This window comes from Neodiprion pinetum, chromosome 6 (assembly GCF_021155775.2).
Source record: "Neodiprion pinetum isolate iyNeoPine1 chromosome 6, iyNeoPine1.2, whole genome shotgun sequence".
In the NCBI taxonomy this organism is placed as follows: domain Eukaryota; kingdom Metazoa; phylum Arthropoda; class Insecta; order Hymenoptera; family Diprionidae; genus Neodiprion; species Neodiprion pinetum.
Window position 1 is genome coordinate 30,241,140 of NC_060237.1, and position 21,341 is coordinate 30,262,480.

Genomic DNA, 21,341 nt, shown 5'->3' on the forward strand with positions numbered 1-21,341 from the left:
CTGTTTGCCGAGAAAATTTTGTTTCATATCTTTGCTACTGACCGACCGACGGAGGTCCATTTTCATTTTGTTCTTACAGGATAGAGAATGCCCGGCAATTCCGACGAGGGAACCTCAAAAGTTCCCAATTTAACGGGCGAATGAACGACGTGATTCTAATCCACGTGTTCATTTTTCCCTTTGCGTACAGGGGGACTCTGTCTTTTGGTGTAATATCTGACAGAAGATTCATGTGGGAAAACTTTGAAGCTGCTTTCGTTTTTGCCGCAGAACTCTGTTACGCGTAATGGTAAATCGTGTGTCTTTTTCTCGCGATGCTTTTTCAAACTCGCTGTGCCGCGGCGAGCTGTTTGAGAATCGGATAACGGAGGAAAAAAGTGATTGAATTTTACGGTATAGGATCCGCAGGTCCAATTTCGAGGTAGACGATGGTATCTTGGGGGCGGAAAGGCGGGGTGATTTTTCGTCGAAGACGCGAAATGAGAGAACGATGGGCACGCCGGAGATCCGAAGAGGGTAAAATTCTTGACTGATGCCTGAAATCTGAGAGAAATAGAAACGCTCGTTTGGAGGAGAAACGATTTACTCGAAGGCTCGATCCTCGCTCCTGCAGCGGCAAAGCGTCTGCTCAGCGAAGCCTGACATCAAGAACTAATGTCCCAAAGGCGGCTGTGTTTCCACCGTTTATACTCGCAAAGCCTTAGATTAATGCCCCTTCTTTCTTCGAGGAAATCCGAACCATGGCTAATGTACCGAAAGTACGCGATATTGTACCAGCGCCGGTGTATCAAGGTGCATAAAATCCCGTCGTCTTGAGCGCAGCCTTGCCGTGCAAGGATCAGTTTTCGTTTTACTTTCGTTCCTGAGTCGAGAAAAATGCTCGGGGCAAATTGGAGGGGTATGAAAGTATGTAATCAAGCCTGTCCTTACCTTTCGACTGAGCCTCGCAGCGGGAAGATAAATATAAGGGAAAGTAAAAAATTGAGGAAAGTGACGGGGGTGAAAATAAGGCGGTACAGACTATTAATAACTCAACTTCCCTTACGATTCGCGTGCAGGCGCGACGCGTTCCGACGAAACGACGTTGTTCGGATCGTTCGTTTCTAATTTCGTTTCCGTCCACACCCCCCCCCCCGCTGTTCTTCTAGTGATGTAGGCCAATAAAGCGCACATAATGTTAATTCACAGCTCGCCTAGTATTTTCCGAGAAATTAATCACGTCGCAGCTTTCGACGGGTCGTAAAACCGCCCTGCGAATTAAAGCTCCGCTGCCCGCCGCTCGGAATTCTTAAACATCGTATTAGGCAGGTCACGAACCTCGCAGGCGTCGCTTTCGACGGCCTCTAGATTCCCGGCTGTGCCGAGCGGAATTTAAGACCTGCAACGGGAAATTCACCTCCTACATCTTCGCCTCAAAGGCGTTAATGACGCGACAACGGTTCGCCGGGAAAACGGGCGCCGTCCGACATTCAAAGACCACTTTACGAGCCGCTGCTCAGGCAGCTTTGGCATCCTTCTCCTCCTCCTCTTCCTCCTCCTCCTCCACCTCTTCCTCCTTCACGCAGCATCCGCGCAAAGGCAGGACTCGCCGAATGTGTCTGTGTGCGGCGAACGCTGAACGACCGGTAACCGCGACACCGCAGAACAAGACTGAGTAACCACGTCAAAGCGACTCGCTGCAACGAAGAGCTTGCGGTCCGGGAAGCTCGCCACGCCGGAAGCGCGGCCGTCCTCGATTCTGATAGACTCGTAGAGTTAAACCGCATCTTCGAACTTTTTGCAAAATTACGTTTCTGTCTTCGAGGTCTGATTCTCTGTATTCAGAAAAGTCAAGAAATCAGCTACTAAAATTAGCTCAAAGATTCAAACTTTGCATCATTTTCATCTCAATCGACGCGGTTCGTTTCAAGATTTTTATAAAAATCTGTCACGCTATTCCTGACTTATTTGCGATGACGTACATTTTTGTCAGTACCACCCTAATTCGAAAACGGATGAACCGATTAAAATGAAATTTCATTCATTGGTTTGACATCACTTCGTTCAAGCCTGATCGGATTTTGAAAAAATTCAACCAAATCATCTCCGAGTTCTTTTTTCTTTCCAGTAATGCAAAAATTAAAATCCGTCTATCCAAAAATTTCACTCTCGCGAGAAGTTTTAGAACTGATTCCGTTTGACCAGTCGATATCCCCCCCATTTTGGTTCAGGGCTGTTTCGTGGGAAAATGAAAAGCGTCGCGTTGAATGCAATATTGCTTTCATCCGAGGATAAACCTGCTGCCGCAGTGCCTGGTAATGGTTCCGCGTGATTTGAAAAGCGCGACGATTCTCCGGGTGAGCAGAGATAGAAAACAAGTTTGTATCGTTTTTCGCTTTGCTCGGGGAGAGACGGTTTCTCTGTTTCCCTCCTTCCGCTGGAAACGACGCTATTGGGTCAACGCAGAGGCGACGAGGTTGGGCGCCGTTTCATGTACAACTGTATCTTCCCTTCCCTCTCCGTCTCTCTTTCTCTCTTTCTCTCGAACTGCAAACTGGATGACGACGCGACTCGACCTATTTTGTCGTGTGTTTTCGTTACACCAGACGTCCGTCGTTCGTTCTTACGTACGATCGGATTGATCGCTCTAAAAGTAAACCGATCGCAGATTTATCTCGAGACTCGTTCCGCGAGAAGACCTTGTCAGAAGATTGTAGAAACAAGTCCAAAAGTTGTTTTGAGAAACGTGAAAAGTTGAAAATTTTTCCAACTACTACCTTCCCGCAAAACGAAGGAAAAATAATACGGTTCGTATGCGAAACACTGGATAACTAATGAAGGTAATTAGTGTTAATATATAGCGTTTACGCCGAGAGACTGTTAATTGCTCACATTGGGCACCTAAATACCCTCTAATTTAAAAGCGTCGTGAAATATTTGATCATTTCTCTCTGCGTTCTCTGACTTTCTCTACCACTCTTCTCCCTGACGCTCGCTCCCTCTACTGGTAATTATTACTTTAATTAATGCAACACTCGAGTTATCGTTTAACGTAAATCGTGAATCGGATAGCACGCAAGAAATTAGAAATCACATCTCAATGCTTTCAAGGCTCGTCTCCTCCTGCCAAATATTGGATATGAAATTAAAAAAAAAAAACAAATCCTTTATTTCTTGCTCCTATCTTTTCCAGTGCCAGATTTTCACATGCTTCAAAATTATTCTGCTTTTACGTATTTAGGTACTCACGAATTTCCCTCACCTCGAACTCTGCTCACATCTACGTACGTAAAATCTACATTCTTCACGTTTTATACAATTTTCCTCTCCTATAAGCGTGTATTAAACCAAGAAATTTAATTACTACCGAGCGTTGAAACCCTTTTAAAAATTGTCTGCCTTCGCTCGTTTACCTGGCACTCTAAAACCCATTACGAAAATGCTATGAACGAGTTGCAAAATGCACCTATGAAGAGCGCTGTCCCAGCTGATCGAACATCGTAAATCCATACAAACCGAGTCCATCGATTTCGTTCGAATCGTAATACGTAGCACGAGAAGAAGCTTAAGGAAAAAAACTACTTATTCTCGACTCAACCGTAATGTTGTGTCATTTTTTTATCTGAAAAGCCGGGCGAAAGTAGGATATTATTCACTCTTTACTTTTTTTTCTCCCTTTCCTCCGCATTTGCGGAAAATATGATCATATTTCTCGTTTCTCTCGGGCAGTAAACCCACGCGATTGTTACATAATTTACTATTAAACCACGAATCCGAGCTTAAACCGACAACTTGGGCAATTTCACCGATGACTCTTGTGTCATTGAGAAACCCGGTAAGAAATGCACCTCATTTAATACAGCAAATCGTATTGAACTCGATCCGGCACGCCTCTCGAATTTTCCTCCCCGATTGCGAGTTTCGTTCCCTTTGAACTTTTTTCCCGGAATGTACCGCCCACCTACCGAAACACCCTTAAACCCTCGGCAAGCAGATAAACGGTAAATGGCGCTCTGGAAGTGCGCCGTGCAGGTCAACAGGATTGAATGTATAGGCGATCCTCGGCTCTGGGTCCTGGAGGAACTCTGAAAGGGGATTCCACGGTGTCGAGTCCATCAGCCAACGCAGTAGAAGTGGAGCGTGTATCGTCGGACGGTTGTGCAACCGAGGATGCCGGAGAGAAAACCCGGTGAAATTCCAAACGAGGTGGATTACGTCGATCACGTGGCACGGGAATGCCCGCGTAAAGGTTTTATCTTGCAAGATCGGTGAAGATTCCTCGCCCTGGGGTTGAAAATCGCTTAAATGGGTATATAGATATTCCACGAGGCTGAATACGCGGTAATTCTATATCTCGAAATGAGAATTTGCGGGTGAAAATTTCCCTTATTTTATACCTTATACAATGTCGTTTCAACCCCCGAACGCGACTATCTCATTTCCATAACGACATCGATTCGATAAACTTTACGAGACGCACTTTTTAACACCCTCGAGAAGGGAGTAAAATGAGAAAAAAAGGAAGAAGTAGAAGAAGAATAAGAGTGAGAACAGGCCTACGTCTCACTCCCGTTCAACGCTCACCGAACACCGTTACGGTACTTTTATCTCGGGCAATATTAACTAAGGACTTTCTCGATCCCCGTCCTCATTTCCAAAGAACAAACAAACTCCGCACTTCTCGCTCAGGCCCGAAGACACCTACTCTTAATCGATCTCCCCCCTCCGTCCCTATCGATAATCTTCCAAGTTTCAGTTCTTCCCCTATATTATTGCCATTCGAATCCGATACCCTATCAGATTAGTAGCTACGGCCGAAGCAGCTTCTGATCTCGTCCAGACGATCGAGAAACAGGTATTTTCAACGCTGCGTAGATTAGGTATCGTCGGGCGTGAGTATAAAAATGAACGATGTATTTCGATTCGAGGAACGTTTATACACATATTTTTCTGAAACAAGTATACCGAGCAATGATTTGAATCCGTTTGAACAATTTTGCGAAGTATTCCGCGACGGTTATGTACGAGTTCATTGTGCACGCGTTTTCCTCACCCACGACTCGCGAATTTTTCCCCGCATTTTTCACACCGTACGACAGCGCTGCGACACCGCGTAATAAGCAATTTTCCTCTGCCCGTGGAACAGCGGACTCTTATTGTCGGAAAATTAATTGTCGTACACTGCAGTCTCGGTGTTCCCGATGCGACGTAACGTACCTACCGTAGTTTCCATAACCTCGATACAACGGAACTCGACTCCCGGGGGAATGATCAAAGGAACTTTTCACAAAGCTCGAGAGTCTAAGCAGCTGTATTGCGGCCTGCATCCCGGTTTATCAAAGTCACGGATCGTCTGGCATACGTGCACTCAGGACGACCGAGATCTCAAACCTTCCTTTTGCAAAAAGGGTACCTATGTGAAATTTGCCTTCAATACCCCTGGAATCAGGATTGAAACAGTGCACTCGGCATTTCATATCCGTGTTTCAAATTATCTATCGGCCGAAGAACTGCTCGGATCTTCTGGAAAAGTGGCTTCGCACACCTCCTAATAATTCGCGATTAGCAAATGATTACCTCGGGCAAATATTTGACCTGTAAAGTGTGAAGAAACGTGATAGGTCAGGTTGTATCGTTTGACTCGGTTATGTCGAAAATTGCTTCTGGCTAGTTTTTCCGCGAGAGCTCTGGAGGCGATAAAAAAAATTTGGCTACAAAACTCGGGCGGGGGAAAAAGAGAAGCGGGACTCTCCTATATGTGCATACAGGCCGATTCGTACGCAATAACCCGACGTCCTGTCGTACATATAATATGTATATATTTATACATATAGACCCACCATATACACCCACGATTTTCAAGCAACACGCGCTTTATTGCTTTCATGCATTCACAAATCCTCCCCGTATGTACGTGTTGGTGCGTATTTCTGCTCTTCCATATTTCTCTGCAACCCCTTATACGTGGGTATACATTATACATATACCTGCAGACTGTAGCCTTGAAACGTTGGCATTCAACCCTACGACGTATATTGCGATTTATATTCGCGAACTGGTGAATCGAGGGAAACGAACATCCGCAGCCGGTTGTTATTAAAAAAGATTCATTTTTCTCTCGTTTTTTTTTTTTTTTTTTTTTCCAAATTTCTTCTGCATTCAGCGACGTCGAGGAAACAAATGATACACCCTACGTGTTTCATTTTTCGTTCACAAAGCCGTGAGTAATGAATTTCATATACACTTTGTGCAAAATACCTGTAAACCAAAAAGTGAGTGCTTCCATCATTTCCGCGCTGCTGTTTCGCAAAAGCTAAGCCCAATTAAGGTAACCTTTGGTTGTCCCGTATGAGACCGTAATTCGACGCAGCGATTCGCAATCGTCATTGAGCCGTCCCGCGGTTTTCGCTCGTGAAATTCGAAACTGTGTACGACGTGAAGTTGCGGCCGCCGTGAAGTCCGATTTCAAAGTAGGTACGCATTTAGCGATCGAACGAAACCCGAGATTATAATTCTACGCTGTAGGTCGAGGCATTTTTTCCTCGGTGAAAAATCGCACGTACACGCAGGACAAGTTTGGTTGATTCACAGCGGAATAGGAATCCACACAATTTATTTCCCACTCCGCTGCACACCGCAAGCAGGCGAAATTAATACGTCTGGATTAGAACGGTGATTAATGAGGTGCCTCGGTACCTACGAGCAGTGCTCGAACGCTGGCGTTGCGTCAGTTTTAGTATATCGCGGTGATTACTTTTACTGACCAGAAGGGGTGGAAAGGGTCGGGCGTACAAATTTGCCGGTTCCGTGATCCTCGCAGCGTTTTCTACATCCCGCACTTACATTTGTCCGACAATTCATACTCGAAATCTTATTGCACGGATGAATCGCAGGTGCGAATTCTTGTTGCCAATTAGCGATCTCCCGCTTCGAATCGCGAACACTCAAATCCGCAAGAACGTAGAAGGGCTGAATTTGAAATTATTTCTAGTCGAGTCTGACGTTTCGTTCCGTGTAAAATTGTCTCGGTAAAATCTTTGCCGAGAGTCTGGGGAGAATTTGAGACCGTTAGCGAGGGGTGCGGGTGGGGAAAAAAGCGTCTTCATTTTCGTCTTCTTCTTCTTTTTCGGAGAAACGGATTTTTCCGCTTATTTTCTTTCGACGGATCTACGACGAGCGACGAATCTGGCCCCCGTGTCTTTCCCCAAAACCACCCCCTCCCCCGCACTCGAGGGTAAACGACCCCGACAACATTCATCTTCTTTCTCCAGATGACCTCGTTCTCGCATCACTTATTTTCATCCATCGACGTTGCCTGCCGTCCATTCGGGACTCGGCTGTACAAGGCCTTGTCAATAAATGAAAACGCGGGTCGGTTGCGTAACAAAGCGCCTCCGGAGAGAGATAAAATTCCATAGATATACACCGACGCGTGCCACGCTACACACGCTTCGCGTCACCCCCTTGCATATATTGCAGGTATTCCGGAGGAATACTGATCTGAAGAATGCTCGTAGCCTTTGAACGGGGACCGAGCCGCTTCGCATTTCGACAAGCGTGAAACATTCCTTCTGCATTTCTCTCTCTCTCTCTCTCTCCTTCGTATCGTATCGTTTTCTCGTCTCTCCTCCTCGCTTTATCTTCATATACCTGTACCCGTACCCTATATAATATTCATCTGGTTCGATTCGACCCTTATTGACAGAGGTTCAGGGAGAAGAAAAAAGACGAACAAGACGGCAATAAAATTCTCCATATCGAGAAATAGAGTGCGAGAGAGAGAGATGGAAGAATTACCCTTTGTATATCGAGGATACCGTTTTCAATTTACGTTTAGTTATTTATTCATGCCGAGCCGGTCACTTGTCCCTAAAGAAAATTGGGCTCTTCTTCGGTAAAATTTTATTACGCAACAAAAAAAAAAAGTGTCGGTCGAATCCACCAAAAAACTACACGATGTCGGATCGAGCATATTGAAGAATTTGTTAATTTTCTCAATCTTGAGAGGGCCAACACTTTTATAACGAAATGCATAAATTTCAGATTTCAACAGTCATTCCGCAGTTCCTTAAAAAGTTGATAATAAAGATAATGAAAGAATTCAGGACCTTATGGAACGGACAAAAAATTTCTCACGTCAAGACCAATGAAAATTCATTGCAATCTTTGCAAGATATCGTTAGCCAATTTTCAAACGTTATCGAATTAAGTGTCCTCTGCAATTTCGTAACTCGGAGTATACGTACATCGGAATTCGAGATAAAAAGTTCCCCCGCGACGTAACGAGTTTGCCGCAGGGGTCGAGAGAGGACGAATTCTTTTCGAATCGAATAGTTTCCGCGATACAAAACTTGGCTCGGTGGCCGTCCAAGTATCAACTCGCGTATCAACGCATCGGGCCGGATATGAATTATTCACCGATTTCGAAATCCGCCGAATCGCTTCGGCGTCGCGCGTCATTTTGACAGGCTTTTAGAGAAACGCGGGTACGTGGCGTAATTATACACCAGGCGGTGAGTAAACGGCGTGGCGTTTGTACTTTGGCTAAATTATATCTGACCACCCCTTGCAGGACAGCCGGAGTTAATGGTAAATAGAAGTTGACGTAGGAACGACTAGGATGAGGATGAGGATGAGGAGGCGAGGAGCTCCCGTACCTGCCGGTAATTGCTTATACAGGGCCGAGATAAGGGGCGCGGGGCTTCTGAAACTGGCGGTTGCTGCACTGCTCGCTAATCCACGCAAACTGCGCGACTAGGGAAACTTCGGCAGAGCTTAGTTCGCCGCAGGCGGCGGCGGCCGGGCAACAATTAGGTTTGTTATTATCATTGTTAGGTCAGGACACATTAACCGCCACCCCCTCCTCGCCCCGACTTTGATTATCACCACCGGTCTCGGTGCACTATCGCATCCGAACAGCCGCCAGCGCTAATCTCAAGACTCGGGTTCGATGCCGAGAATCGATGGCTTTCGCTGATTTTATCACGCGATCGGACATTCGTGCATTTAGCGTTTGGCTGAGAAGTCTCACGTTAGTGAGCTAACGATATACGAGGTTATCTGTGTCTGATCTTTCGTACCGGAATTAGAATTAACCATTGCTTGAAAAAATTCGGGCTGATTTGAGATTCCGTATATTTTAGTGGCGAAACTTGGGTAGAGAAATTGAACTACGACGAAACATCAAAGCTTCGAATAATCCAAAACCCGACGCTCAAAGTTCCGAAAATTAGGAAATTTACAAATCTGAAACATCGAAATTCCGAACGATCCAAGATTTTTAGTTCTCTGGATGTTTGACTTGGTGAAATTTCGCCACTTTGATCTTTTATCGTTTTGGATTTCCGATATTCTTACGTTCTGAATCCTGGTCATTTTGACTTTCGGCTTTGCTGATTTTTTTACACCCACTCGTCGAGTAAACTACATTGCGTGGCTATGTTTTAATTTTCGGAATTTCATTCTATCCTAACTTGAATTCTCGGAATTTTGTATTTCGAAACTTCGAACCGTCGAGTTTCAAACCGTTCGAAACTTTACTTCAAGTTTCACCACCAAATAATTCGGGATTAGGAGCCTTCGGGACTTCGATTGTTGAAAATAAATTAGGTTCGTTTATTTTCGTTCCCTTTGTTTGACACCGGATACACCCTGCGGAGAAATCATTCCAATTATCCGAACATTAACGACGCTTCGTTGGTTCATCGAGGAGACATCGAGAGCCTTTCGGGTGTTCAGGAGGCGCCTGAAACTTCTCCGAGCGATCGCGTCGGCGCAGCGGCGATGCCCGATGGATAACGGGCAACGGACATATCGGGAAACTCGATTCTACCCCGTGACAGTTCATCGGTTTCCGATACAACCAATTAAGAGCTTTACCTCGCGACTACTCGATGTCTTTGTATATATCAGCAAACGGCGAACGGCGCTCATATCGCAGCCGTAAGGGTGGAAAAAGCAAACCACCCGCTTCGTGTCGTATATCGGAGATTCCGATCCTCCGCCCGGTTTTCGTTGTTTTGTTGTTTTCTTTCCTGTCCTTGTAGCGTCCCTGATAAACGTGTGTGCAAAAGTTGAAAATATCTCTTTTCCGAAGAAATCTCGAATATAAAAGTCTTTCTCTGAAATTTCTCGATTCCTCGGGTGTTCCAATTCGGGGCGCTGAACGAATGAATAACTAATTCGATTAACACACGTGCTTGGGTCCATGGGTGATGTAACGCGTGTTTCCACCCGGTGAATAAATGCGCATCGCTAATCACGACTAACGAAGATGGTATATTCAATTTTCACTCGACGACGCTGTCGTGAAAATGAATTATTGAGCGCGCCTACGCTTTGTGTTGAAAATTAATCAACCCAATCTCCAGATCCTCCGACTGCGTCAATCGGTCTTGCGCCCTCTTCAGATCCGACTTACAAATTGCAAACGACGCCAATCTTGCCACGCAATTACAGCACTACCTCCTTATAAGAGACTTTAAGGGCGGTGAGGGGAATTACGATTCAAAGAAATTCATCTCCGCAGCTTTCCCGCACTCCCGCCTGGAGAACTCTGATCAGGGTGAATTTCGAAATCATAGTTACGTGTACGAATTCGGTGGCCAAACACTTAAGATTCGGCGCAATCGCTCGTTCGCTTCAAAGCTGAGAGACATGCGGCGTAGAGTGAGAGAAGCTATGAAACTTGCTCATGCGAAACGAAAGGGAAATTTTCATATAACGAGGACTCTTACAACGAGGTGGTACCTACTTTGCTTCTCTAGCAGAAATTTCTATTTTATTCTGAATTTAAGTCAGTGAAAATCGACCGATTTCCAGTTATAAGTAGTCTACACTTTCGTGGAGTTTCTATAATCATCAAGATATTATGCAACAAATAAATGATAATATTCGGTTTGCAAAACTTGTGATTAAAGTTTCCTAATTCCACGCTCGTGTTCTCGATCTGAAAAATAAATACAATATAAATGAGAGATACATTTTTTCAATCTTTCTCCATTTCTGGCCTTTTATCTTCCGGGGTTGGAAAACTCGGGCGAATTCGAGCCTGGGGCGATGATCCTCCGCAGACCGAATCGAGTATTCGGCGTATGCCTTATATGCAGCGTATAAACAAGGCACCAATCACGCCGTAATTCGACGTCGGATTCTTTCCCGAATCCTGGTAGCTGCCGAGAACACAGCCGAGGGGAAAGCGTCGCGTTTTCGCGCGAAAACCGTGCCGAGCCCATTTCTCATGCAAACCTAATAACGCTCGGCTGCACGCTTTGACGTCCGGAAACACCGTCGATCCATACAGTTCCCGCCTAGCGCCGATGATTCACACACCTAAGCTCGCGAAATCAGGCCAAATTCAAGTCGGAGATTTTTCCCGCAAAGCGAATATTTTTTCGACGAGGCAACCGCGAATTGCCGACCGTCGGAGATTTTCACACGTCTTTATCTGTAACGCGTCGCTGTACGAGGAATAAGTTAGAACGGACAAAATGATCTCTAGTGTTATTCCGAAAGCTTAAAATTTCATTGAAATATATAAAAATCTCGTTGCATTCGATCGTGAAATAGTAATTAAAACGCGGATGAATCGATGCGTATAATTCCAATCTTCGCTAATGGATTCTGTGCGATTTTCAAAAACAAAATGATGCCGTGTATAATATCGCGAGATACAATAAGCAGAGCTGCACATGCATAGGATCTTTGGTTTTCTTCCGCCTCGCCCCTCCCCCCCTGTATTTCTCTACCACGTACGTGTATTATTATACATACGTACCTTGGCTCGCAATTTCTCTACCCCCGGGTCCCGTAATCTCGAACAAGGTACTAATGAAACATACGCTCACTCTCTCTCTCTCTCTTTCCCTCTCGCTTCTCTTGTTGTGAACCCGGGTCGCCAATCGTCGAAATATTCCACTCGGAGAAACGAGGACAGGGCAACTCGGCACACTCCGCGTTACACGACACATTTTTATCGCATACTTCCCCGCCTAAATGCGCACTTTCCATACACTCGTGAGTTTCGAGCACATAAGGTTCGCATTCGCCTTGTTTTGCGCTCCAATTTTTCCCTCAGAAAATGACGAAATATGCAAAACTTTTCTTTTTTTTTCTTATGTATATATATATTTTTTCTCATTCGAGAAGAATTTTTTGGAGTACCGCTTCTCAATTTTCCTCATCTTGCTGATTGCTGACTGCTGAATAACATTGAAATGGGGCGACAAAAGCGAAACCAGAAGAATAAAAAAGCAACGAATTACGGACTTGTTTAAGATGGCGCTTGTGATGTTACAACAGACATTGAAACGGAGTCTGAGGAGAGGCGGGCTTGATTATAAATTCAGTGTTGGCGACCGACCATTTTGAAATCGTCGCAAAACGTGGAGAGTCTCGAGGAGAGTCGCGGACAGAGGAAGCAGAGGATGATATCGCGACGCCGAGGGTCGTGATATCCTCCGTTATGACGTGATCTCGTAAATCATAACGGTCTTTCGAAAATCCTTAACCACCGTCCTAACGAGTAGTCGAGCTCGTCCTGCCTCGGCTAGAATCCTCGTAATATATAGAGGACATTCGCATAACGGAGTGCCTTGTGAATTGCGACCTGGACTCGCTCGTTATAACCGCCGCAGGTTTCATATCCACGTCCGAAGATCGACGACCGAAAGATCCTCTCCAGCTGCGGGCGTGAGAAAGAGAGAAAACGTTGCCGAATGTCAAACACGGTATGAATATACATATGCGTATTGTATCGATTCGGTCGAGTTGCGATTATTCCCGAAAAAATGACATTTTTTAAACTAGTGCAATAAATATCCGCGATATGAGTTAGGGTTCAGGTTTTCATTACTCGAGTACAGTTCGATTCGGTGATCTTGAGGAGTTCGCAGTATTTATTTATAAATTAACGTATCGGAATTATTTGGATACATAGTTCAGTCTTGCAGATTCCTTAACTCCTGGTTGAAAAGATGAAAGAAAATTTCTCCTTGCCAATTTATTGCTATCGCGATTGATTCCCGTATTGTATACCCTAAAAATAAATTCGACCAGTGTGTAAAAAGGCTCGTAAATGATATTAAAATTGAAAATATCGAAGGACCGAGGAATAAATCTACGAGTATACGCAGGATTATGCGCGTGTGAATTTCCGTCTTAGATCGCGTTGCATTTGTATCACGACGAGACGAAAAGGAAAAACGAAAAACGCGTAAGATAAGGCCCGTAGGAAGATGCCTGTTGGGGACAAACTGACGCGATAAATAATCCCGGTTCGAATAAAGCGGAGGATTTTCAGCCGTTTAGAATTCGTGGGCGTATCTGTTACCCGTTCGATAAAATCTCTCGCAAGTTCGATAAGGATTTGGCTGGTGAACGGATGGCTAACGGTTATTGCCTAATGGTTTAAGTGAAATTGCGCGTGCCTGTTACGGAAAAACGGCTCGACTTTATCCGATTCTACGATTTTGGACTGTTTACCCTGTCCCTGCGGCCTGAGCCCTTCTTTAAGACGATTGGGAGTGGCTCGGGTCGCAGGAAGATCCCTAAACGGTTAGAGCTCTGCAATACCGGAGGACGAGAAATAATGCCGGTACCTTAAAAACGGCCATTCTGATCCTTTGCAATGATTTCCTCCTTCGTATCAAAAAACAGCGAACTCCGATTTCCCACAATTTTACTCGATATACGTGAAATTTGACTTGAAATTTGATGAAATTCCTTATACTGATTCAATTTAATAATTTTGATATCCTCCAGAGAGAGAAATTTTTATTTGTAGTTTCATTTTTCACAAGAACCAAAAAAATATAATTTTGGATATAAAGTGAAAATTAGTCTTGTAGCTGTAACCAAAAAATCTAGTCACTGTTACTATCCTGTTTGGTAAATATTGCGAAAATTTCATGTTGGTGCGGGAATGAATTGACGTTTCGGTCTTGTCTGCCTAAAAGTACTTCAGCAAATCGAACGAACAAAATATTGTCAAGACCTCTCAAAACAGTTAATTGTACTCGTTCTTTTGTAATTCCAATTCCGAATATTCAAATAACTGTTGCATAAACGATACCTACTTAACGTAAAATATTCTATCTCCGATAAAAAATGAAATTTTCCTCGGCACGTCTCGCGGTTGAATTCTCTTTATTTTTCGGCGCAGCGGATGATTTCGCGTAGTTCAGTTTAGACGTGGCTGCAGTTATGCCGCAGAGGACGCGGCTGGAAGTTTCGAAACTGCGCTTGAGAATACCGAGGCTCTTAGCATAAACGGGGGAAGCAAGGAGTCCATTACTGCGTCTTACCTGTTTCCGTCGCGCATTCGTAGGTACCTGCAGGTGTGTTTGTTCGAGAGTGTGCACTCAGGGTGCGGTTCGCGTTCCGCGTCGCAATCCGCAAAGCGCACCGAGCGTCGCGTCGTTGTGCGAAGCGCGATACACCTTGGGTCCTAGCTGTAATATCGTCTATGATCTGCATGCTACGTGCTACATGCGTGTATAATTACGGCGTTGAGAGTGTCGCAAGAAAAGCTCGCGGTTAACAGTTCACGTTATCTGCAGGGCAGGGAGAAACCCAGAGCTTTTAAATTCACCAACCAAGCTTCGGCTCTCGTGCTTGTACACGGTAAGAAATGGAATTACTCTTACAGATCCCGCGTATTGCAGTAGGAAGCTTTTGGCCTCGTAAACATTTACATTCGCGTCTCTACCTACCTGTAGATACTCTTTATCGCCACCTGCACTTGGCTGATAACATTCAGGTGCACTTGCTTATTTTTCCTGCAGATAGGAAAGTTATTCGGTCAGTTGAAACAATTTCGACAGTTCTTGTTCGATAGATCGATCGAGCGACATCTAATCGGATAGATATGGACCATTACGTTTCGTCAGTTTAGGTTGTATCGAGTCCGGGATGTCGGGTATAATAGGGACTGACCCCTTCGCGATGGCCAATTACGACACGCCGGGAAGCGCTGTGATTGTTGAACCGATCAAATGCAGGCTAATTTAGCTGAACCTTGGCAAATTGGAAGAGTACTGATTCCGTCGCTCTAGAGTTGGCAGCGTTCTAAAGCAGTTTACATGTTACCGTTGATCCAATAGTCTGAAAAACTCTACTGCGTGTACCAGAGAAAACGAGGTGGCTGAAGCTAGTAACGTTACTTCAACGATACATGTTTAGGAAAATCGTTACTTCGCGCTCTTAGGATTATCTGGAATTCACCCGGTAACATCGCAACAAAGAAAGTATGTTCATATTTTGAAAAGCCAACTCGTTGAAAGTCCTTCGATAATTGTACAACGATTATTTTATGATGTTTCGTTACGGTAACGTCGCTAACTTCAGCCTTGTGGAAAATGAAGGAATCAACGACAGTTTAACCTGTACAAGTTGGCATAGAAAATATTCCGAGAAAATTTTCAAGCGTCCTATCTCTTCGCCGATTCTCATTCCCAGAACGCTTTTCACCAATGACGCATTTCTCAAGCTTTCAGCCCGGGCGTCATTCCAGCTTCTGCGAAATTTACAAAGCCCGTAGAGTCGTTGAAAATCACATTAATCACGTCGCTTTAATCCGCGCATTGATCGACCAATTATTGCGATAATTTACTTATAAAAATGTGCAGCCCGATCGTTCGACGAGACAAGTTTCGCCCCTGTCGATATTCTTGCCTTATTATTAGACGGCCGTAAATTTGACGACTGATCGTCGAGCCGCGGGGAGCCGTTGAATAGCATCTCAACCCCCCTCGTCTCTTACATCAATTTAACTGTAATCTACCCTCGATATCGCGACGGTGGTGTGACGGCGAACTTTTATGAACTTCCGTCATGTACGCGTAACACTCTTGTTTTTAGGCAGATATCACGCACGTCGAGGTTGACATACGTGTATGTATTATAAAATATACGCGCAATACACGTAAACAGGTATAAATCTCTTCCCAGAACTTCTTTCCAACCTCATAAGCCGAAAGTTAGTGAAACCTGGGGGATTTTTCATGTCTCATACTTTTCCACCACGTACATACAATATAATATTTCGCACAGCGTAGGTATGTGCGATACAAGTTGCGTGACTTTTCTTACCCAGTTATACGCAACTTGGTCCCGACTTTTTCCACGCGTATCTCCACACCTGCGAAAGGCGATCGCGATGAAGTAAAAATTCCTTGATTTTTTTCTATTTTTTTACGTGTTTTCATATCTGCCGTATCTACCGAAAATTCCGGCAAAATTTTTTCACCGCGGGAATTTAGTATTATTCTCACTCTTGTGCATGTCGTTAAAGTTTCGTCGATGTGGCTTCAGTTGTGGCTTTGGGAATCGGGTAAAGCGGACTTTCTGATTGGCCAGAGTCGCGTCGGAATACCGATGAGCCATTTCTGACGCTGTTGCGTAGACGTGTTTGTGTGTGTGCGAGGTCACCGGGGTAATCGAACTAAACTAACCGGCCATTTGCATCGACTCGTTTCAGGAAATGCGAGAGCAATCAAGTCTTCGTCAAGAATCAGCACACCTACTGCATCGACACGTGTCGGACCGATACGGTTTGCGGCGAAGTCGTCGTCCCTCCTGAGCATCTCGACGTAAGTTTGGACATTGAATTGGTTAAACAAGCTCGTTTCCGTCACGGAATTCTATTCTTTCGAATTTGCGATGTTTTTTCATTTGTTCGTTTAACGTCATCGTCGAAATGCAGTTAAAAAAAGAAACTCCTGAAATAAATTATAAAAACTCACAGTTGAGAGGTACGAAAGCACGTTTCAAAGATTTACACTCTCCCTTGAACGCTGCTGGCTTGCGAATTAACTTTGAGAAATGGCGAAAATACAGATTCGCGAACGTTGCTTTGCTCAATTAATTTTCCGAGCGACTTGACGGCTCGGACTTAATGATTAATAAACTCAAATGAGTTTCGCAAGGTCATTACAATTTTATTTTATTTTTTTTTCATTCCGTCTCGTTATATCACAAAATTAAATCTTTCGTACGGCAGAATAATTGCTTTTGAATCCGTTGACTACTGTAATTAATTGATAAAATTTGCCGACGCATTTATTTTTGTACGAATGAATGCATTTTTGAATTACGCGAACTTCATCATTCGGGAAGTCTTGTCAAGTTTTTATTGAAGTTTAATTTCTTGATGTTCTTTACCTTAAAATCTGCAATATATTCATTCTACGACTTTGTCCGCCGAAGGCATCGGCAAATGACCCCCGAGAGAGTTTATTATACGTGCATACCACGCTTGTTCTTTCGCTGACCGCGTTCCCATCATACTTCAACTTGATAATTAAAGACCGGTGTATAAAACTAAGTTAACATCTTGGCTCGCGTAGCGCGTGTTACGCGTGAGAATTACCATTAAGAGTGAAATAGTATAAGGAGAGAGAACGAATGGAATAAAAGTAAAAAGAAAAAAATTGTGGCGAACTACCAACGACGCGAAATTTGATTATCGTAATTATCAATCAACGCCGCGCGGTTCGCGTGCTGGAAACTCCGATGCAGGTTGACGAAATTACGGAGGTGTGAGAAATTCCGCTGCGGCGCGCCGAAACCGACCGAACAACAAATATAGCCGCACCGGATGACTTATCACGCTGTCTAGATTAATGGGGAAGCATAAATTCTCCACTTCATAAACGCGCGATGCTGCAGGGTAATGAGTGCTGGATAGTCGGGCACAGCTGTGTCGGCCTAGTTTCGCGAACGAGTCCTTCATTCGGTGCGAAAATCTCGCACCCCGTATCCGCCCTTTGCAAAATATCTTTCTGCGCCCTGTTCTCGCCGTTGACGCGCTATCGAGTTTCAAACAAACACCGCCGAGTTTCGTTGAAGGTTTAAAAAAAAAAATCGGATGCGATATGAAAATTACGCGTTTTAGCAAGCCGAGAGTAATTCGGCAGCTTTAGCGAATTGACGAGGTGCGAAAAAGTCGATCCAATTATCTCTCAGGCAAACCGAACGAGGGGCTGTTTGCCGTGTTGGTTGTAATATCTTCACCACTGGAAACGGTCGAGTCGGTTTAGCCTGTTACGGTTTTCCCGAAGTGGCCAAAGGACTTTGCCAAGTTACATACAGCGGTCGAGGACCTTTTTCCTGTACATATTTATGCACCCGTCACTACTTGACTTACTCGCCGCGAGGAGACCGACTCGGTGAACTTCGTCGACTCTCCTCCCCTCTGGGGGTTTGTATACACCTCGGAAACGGGACGGATAATTATCCGACTGGTTTATTTAACATTTTAAAGTATCAGAAACACGCTCGAACATCCAGCCTCGATTCTTATTCCTCCCGGTTGATCGAGGGTGTCGGTTTCTCCGTTGCCTCTTTATTCGACACCGATCAAACATCGGGATCGGAACTGAATATTTCATAACCACGTTCTGAACTCGCCAATAATTCGACGCCCTTCCCGCGGTTCGAAGGAACGTGAAAATCTTCATGCAAATATTCGGCATGACGAGGGTAAAATGTTAGTTTCGAATGAGACTGAAAATAAATAATTCCGAATTCAATTTCACTAATTTTACTCAGATTATTCGTTACCTTAGATTACTCATTCGGTTTTTAATCTACATATTTACTTGGTAATTTCCGAACGTGGTATGAAAAAATTTGAAAACATCAAAAATTTTACAGACTGTCGTACTTACGCTAGAGTTCTAAGGTGGAGGTGGACCGTTCCATAATCGCAATTAATCAAACGTGACCGTCGTTACCTTTTCCTCTTTTCTCACGGTAAGCTTGCATTTCGAATTGTAAACTTGCAGGTTTGCAGAACGTGCAATGCGACCGGTCACGACTGCGGAGTTGCCGAGGGAAGCAAAGCCGGCACAGGAATCGACGGTTCCGATTTTGTGTTTTACGTATCAGCGATGCAGACGGAAAGATGTCACAAGGGGCTGACAGTCGCCTACGCAGCTCATTGCCAACAGGAAGCGGCCTTGGACAGGTAATTGGTCGTTATCGAACTCCGATACCGCGTTAATTGACACTGCGGTAATTACATTGTTGTAATAATTACACCTCCTGTACACACGTTTCGCGTTCGCGAAATATTAACTATGACGCTGAGAACAGCGAGCCGGGAATTGCAGTTCGTTAATTAGGTACATCTGGTACGATACGCGTCAACGCGAATCGCCCGCCTTTTTTCCAGAGCGAACGCTTTGTTTCGAAATCGTACACCGAAACCCGTGCATGTGGACACAACCTTTGTACTTGGTCGGTGAATGTCGTCCTTCGTTAAAAATTAATGCGTCGGCGTCATTTTGCATTGTCGCGAGGAAAAATGTAGCTGCAACTCTGTTACACCGAATATGCGCGACTAGATTCCGCGAAACTGTTCCAGCAGGATAACAAAGCTCGCGATGTAATCGTACAAGCTTGTTTTTTATTTTCTTCCTACTGCTGTTTTCAAAATATCTTATACAAGTTCAAGGTTTAGTTGAATACTGATCACTATTTTCTGATAGCCGGATGCGTGTACATTTTTCAGAAGAAAATTAGTAATTCAAACGGACAGAGCCGAACCGTTTTTTGATCCTGGACTTTCGTTCGAGCCGTAAAGAGTATAATCACCGGAATAAGCAATCGGTTGATTGGATTTCACTCGAATCCGTTGGGTTTCCTTTTTTTCTGGCACTACTACATAGCAATTCGTCGACGTAGCCGACCAATTCGTTAGCGGAAACATCGGATTGTTCTTTTGGCGAAGCGGGAATCGGGAACGGGACGATGCGGGGGCGAGGAGGAAGAGGCGCGGCAATCCGATCGACAACGAGAGGCGCCTGCAGATTCGGTTGACTCTAAATTACAGTTCGGGGAGCTTTAAATCGGCGAGTTGTTTGCCGCTGCAGCTGCGGAAGCGTCCGCCGATGATTCGAACTAGTTCGCTCGCGATGGAATCCGGGAAAAGCTCTGAAATTCACGGAGTCGGCACGTCGACGTGAAAAGTTGTGCAGCCTGCGACGGATCCATTGATCCCTCGGTCGCTAGATCCTTCGCGCGATGATATTTGAAATTGGGGCTTTTTCCTCCGTTCTCAGGACGCCCTGCACGCCCTCCTCTTTCCCCTCGCAACCTGCGCTGCAGCTGACGATTTACGAATTCAATTTTCCGCAGGCCAATAGCGGGTCACGCCAATCTCTGTCCCGGCAGCATCAGCACGAAGCCTCAAGAACTCGAGACGCTCCTGAGTACCGTTAAGCACGAGATCCTTCACGCTCTGGGCTTCTCCGTCAGCCTTTACGCCTTTTACAGGGATGAAAATGGCGAACCCCGCACCCCGCGGCGAACCGAGACTGGAAAACCGACGCTAAACGAGAAGTGAGTTGCACGAGCGAATCGGTGTACCTAATAATAATAATAATAATAACGACGACGACGACGACGATGATAAACGGAGTTGTTGCTAACCTAGAAATCCATGAAATGCGAGGGAAGTTTTTTTTTTTTTTAACTGAAACTGCGATATTTTTAACGGGCTTTACGCCGCACAGAACCTCTCAAGCATGTCTGAAAATGTTCGCGAATTCTGGAAGTGAAAGTTTACAACAACTCCGACCGAAATAAAAACGACGCTTAATGCAAAAATCGCCTACATTACAGGCTCCAAACTCACCAGTGGAGCGAAAATACGATCAAGACGATCAGCAGGCCCGGGTGGCAGGTTCATGGGGGCTCGGTAGAAAGACACATGCAGATGATCGTGACCCCAAACGTACAGAAGGAAGTGAGGCGACATTTTAACTGCGACAAGCTCGAGGGCGCCGAGCTGGAGGACCAGGGCGAGGATGGAACGGCGCTCACACACTGGGAGAAGCGGGTTTTCGAGGTGAGACAATTTTGCCATGGGAAATTTGACGCGAGGAAACGTTTCTCCTCCTCTACTCGCAGCAAATTCTATTTTTCCTCGTGAAATTAGCGCCCGCGGCGAACCGAAATGCTAATGCGAGGCGAGTTTTGTTCCCAGAACGAGGCGATGACGGGCACTCACACCCAGAATCCCGTCTACTCTCGTATTACTTTGGCCCTAATGGAGGACACGGGGTGGTACAGCGCTAATTACTCCATGGCCCAGGAACTCGGCTGGGGGAGGAATCTCGGGTGCAATTTCGCGATGAAATCTTGCAAGGAGTGGATATCGACAAAGTTGTCCCACTTCCCGTCAGTATTCATCATATTTTTTTTTTTTTTACTATAATTTTGTTTCCGCTTCTCTCTTTCTTTTTAACCATCGCATCGCTTAGAATAAAGCTCGATCAAATTTCAAGTTACAACCAAGATAGGATTTACCCTCAAGTGATCTATGTTTGTGTCAGACCACTGTACTATTTTACTCGATT

General features: G+C 44.9%; 1 protein-coding gene and 1 long non-coding RNA gene across 4 annotated transcripts in view; one reads left to right on the forward strand and one right to left on the reverse strand.

Annotated features, from left to right (window-relative positions):
• Positions 1-18,928, reverse strand: part of LOC124222419 (uncharacterized) — a 174,541-nt gene extending 155,613 nt beyond the window's left edge. Inside the window, exons 1-2 of one of the 3 annotated variants that reach the window (XR_006884007.2) lie at positions 18,648-18,928; positions 18,208-18,483 (exon numbers count right to left, since the gene is read on the reverse strand). This is a non-coding gene — a long non-coding RNA (uncharacterized lncRNA). Of the gene's footprint in view, positions 1-18,207; positions 18,484-18,647 lie in introns of those variants that run through there. The other 2 variants (XR_006884008.2, XR_006884009.2) reach the window with 2 other exon arrangements.
• Invadolysin (leishmanolysin-like peptidase, invadolysin) overlaps positions 1-21,341 on the forward strand; it is a 206,404-nt gene that overhangs the window by 179,282 nt on the left and 5,781 nt on the right. Inside the window, exons 5-9 of the mRNA XM_046633335.2 lie at positions 16,457-16,568; positions 18,765-18,946; positions 20,119-20,322; positions 20,605-20,830; positions 20,969-21,162. Coding sequence (XP_046489291.1) covers positions 16,457-16,568; positions 18,765-18,946; positions 20,119-20,322; positions 20,605-20,830; positions 20,969-21,162 — 918 coding nt within the window. The remainder of the gene's footprint in view (positions 1-16,456; positions 16,569-18,764; positions 18,947-20,118; positions 20,323-20,604; positions 20,831-20,968; positions 21,163-21,341) is intronic.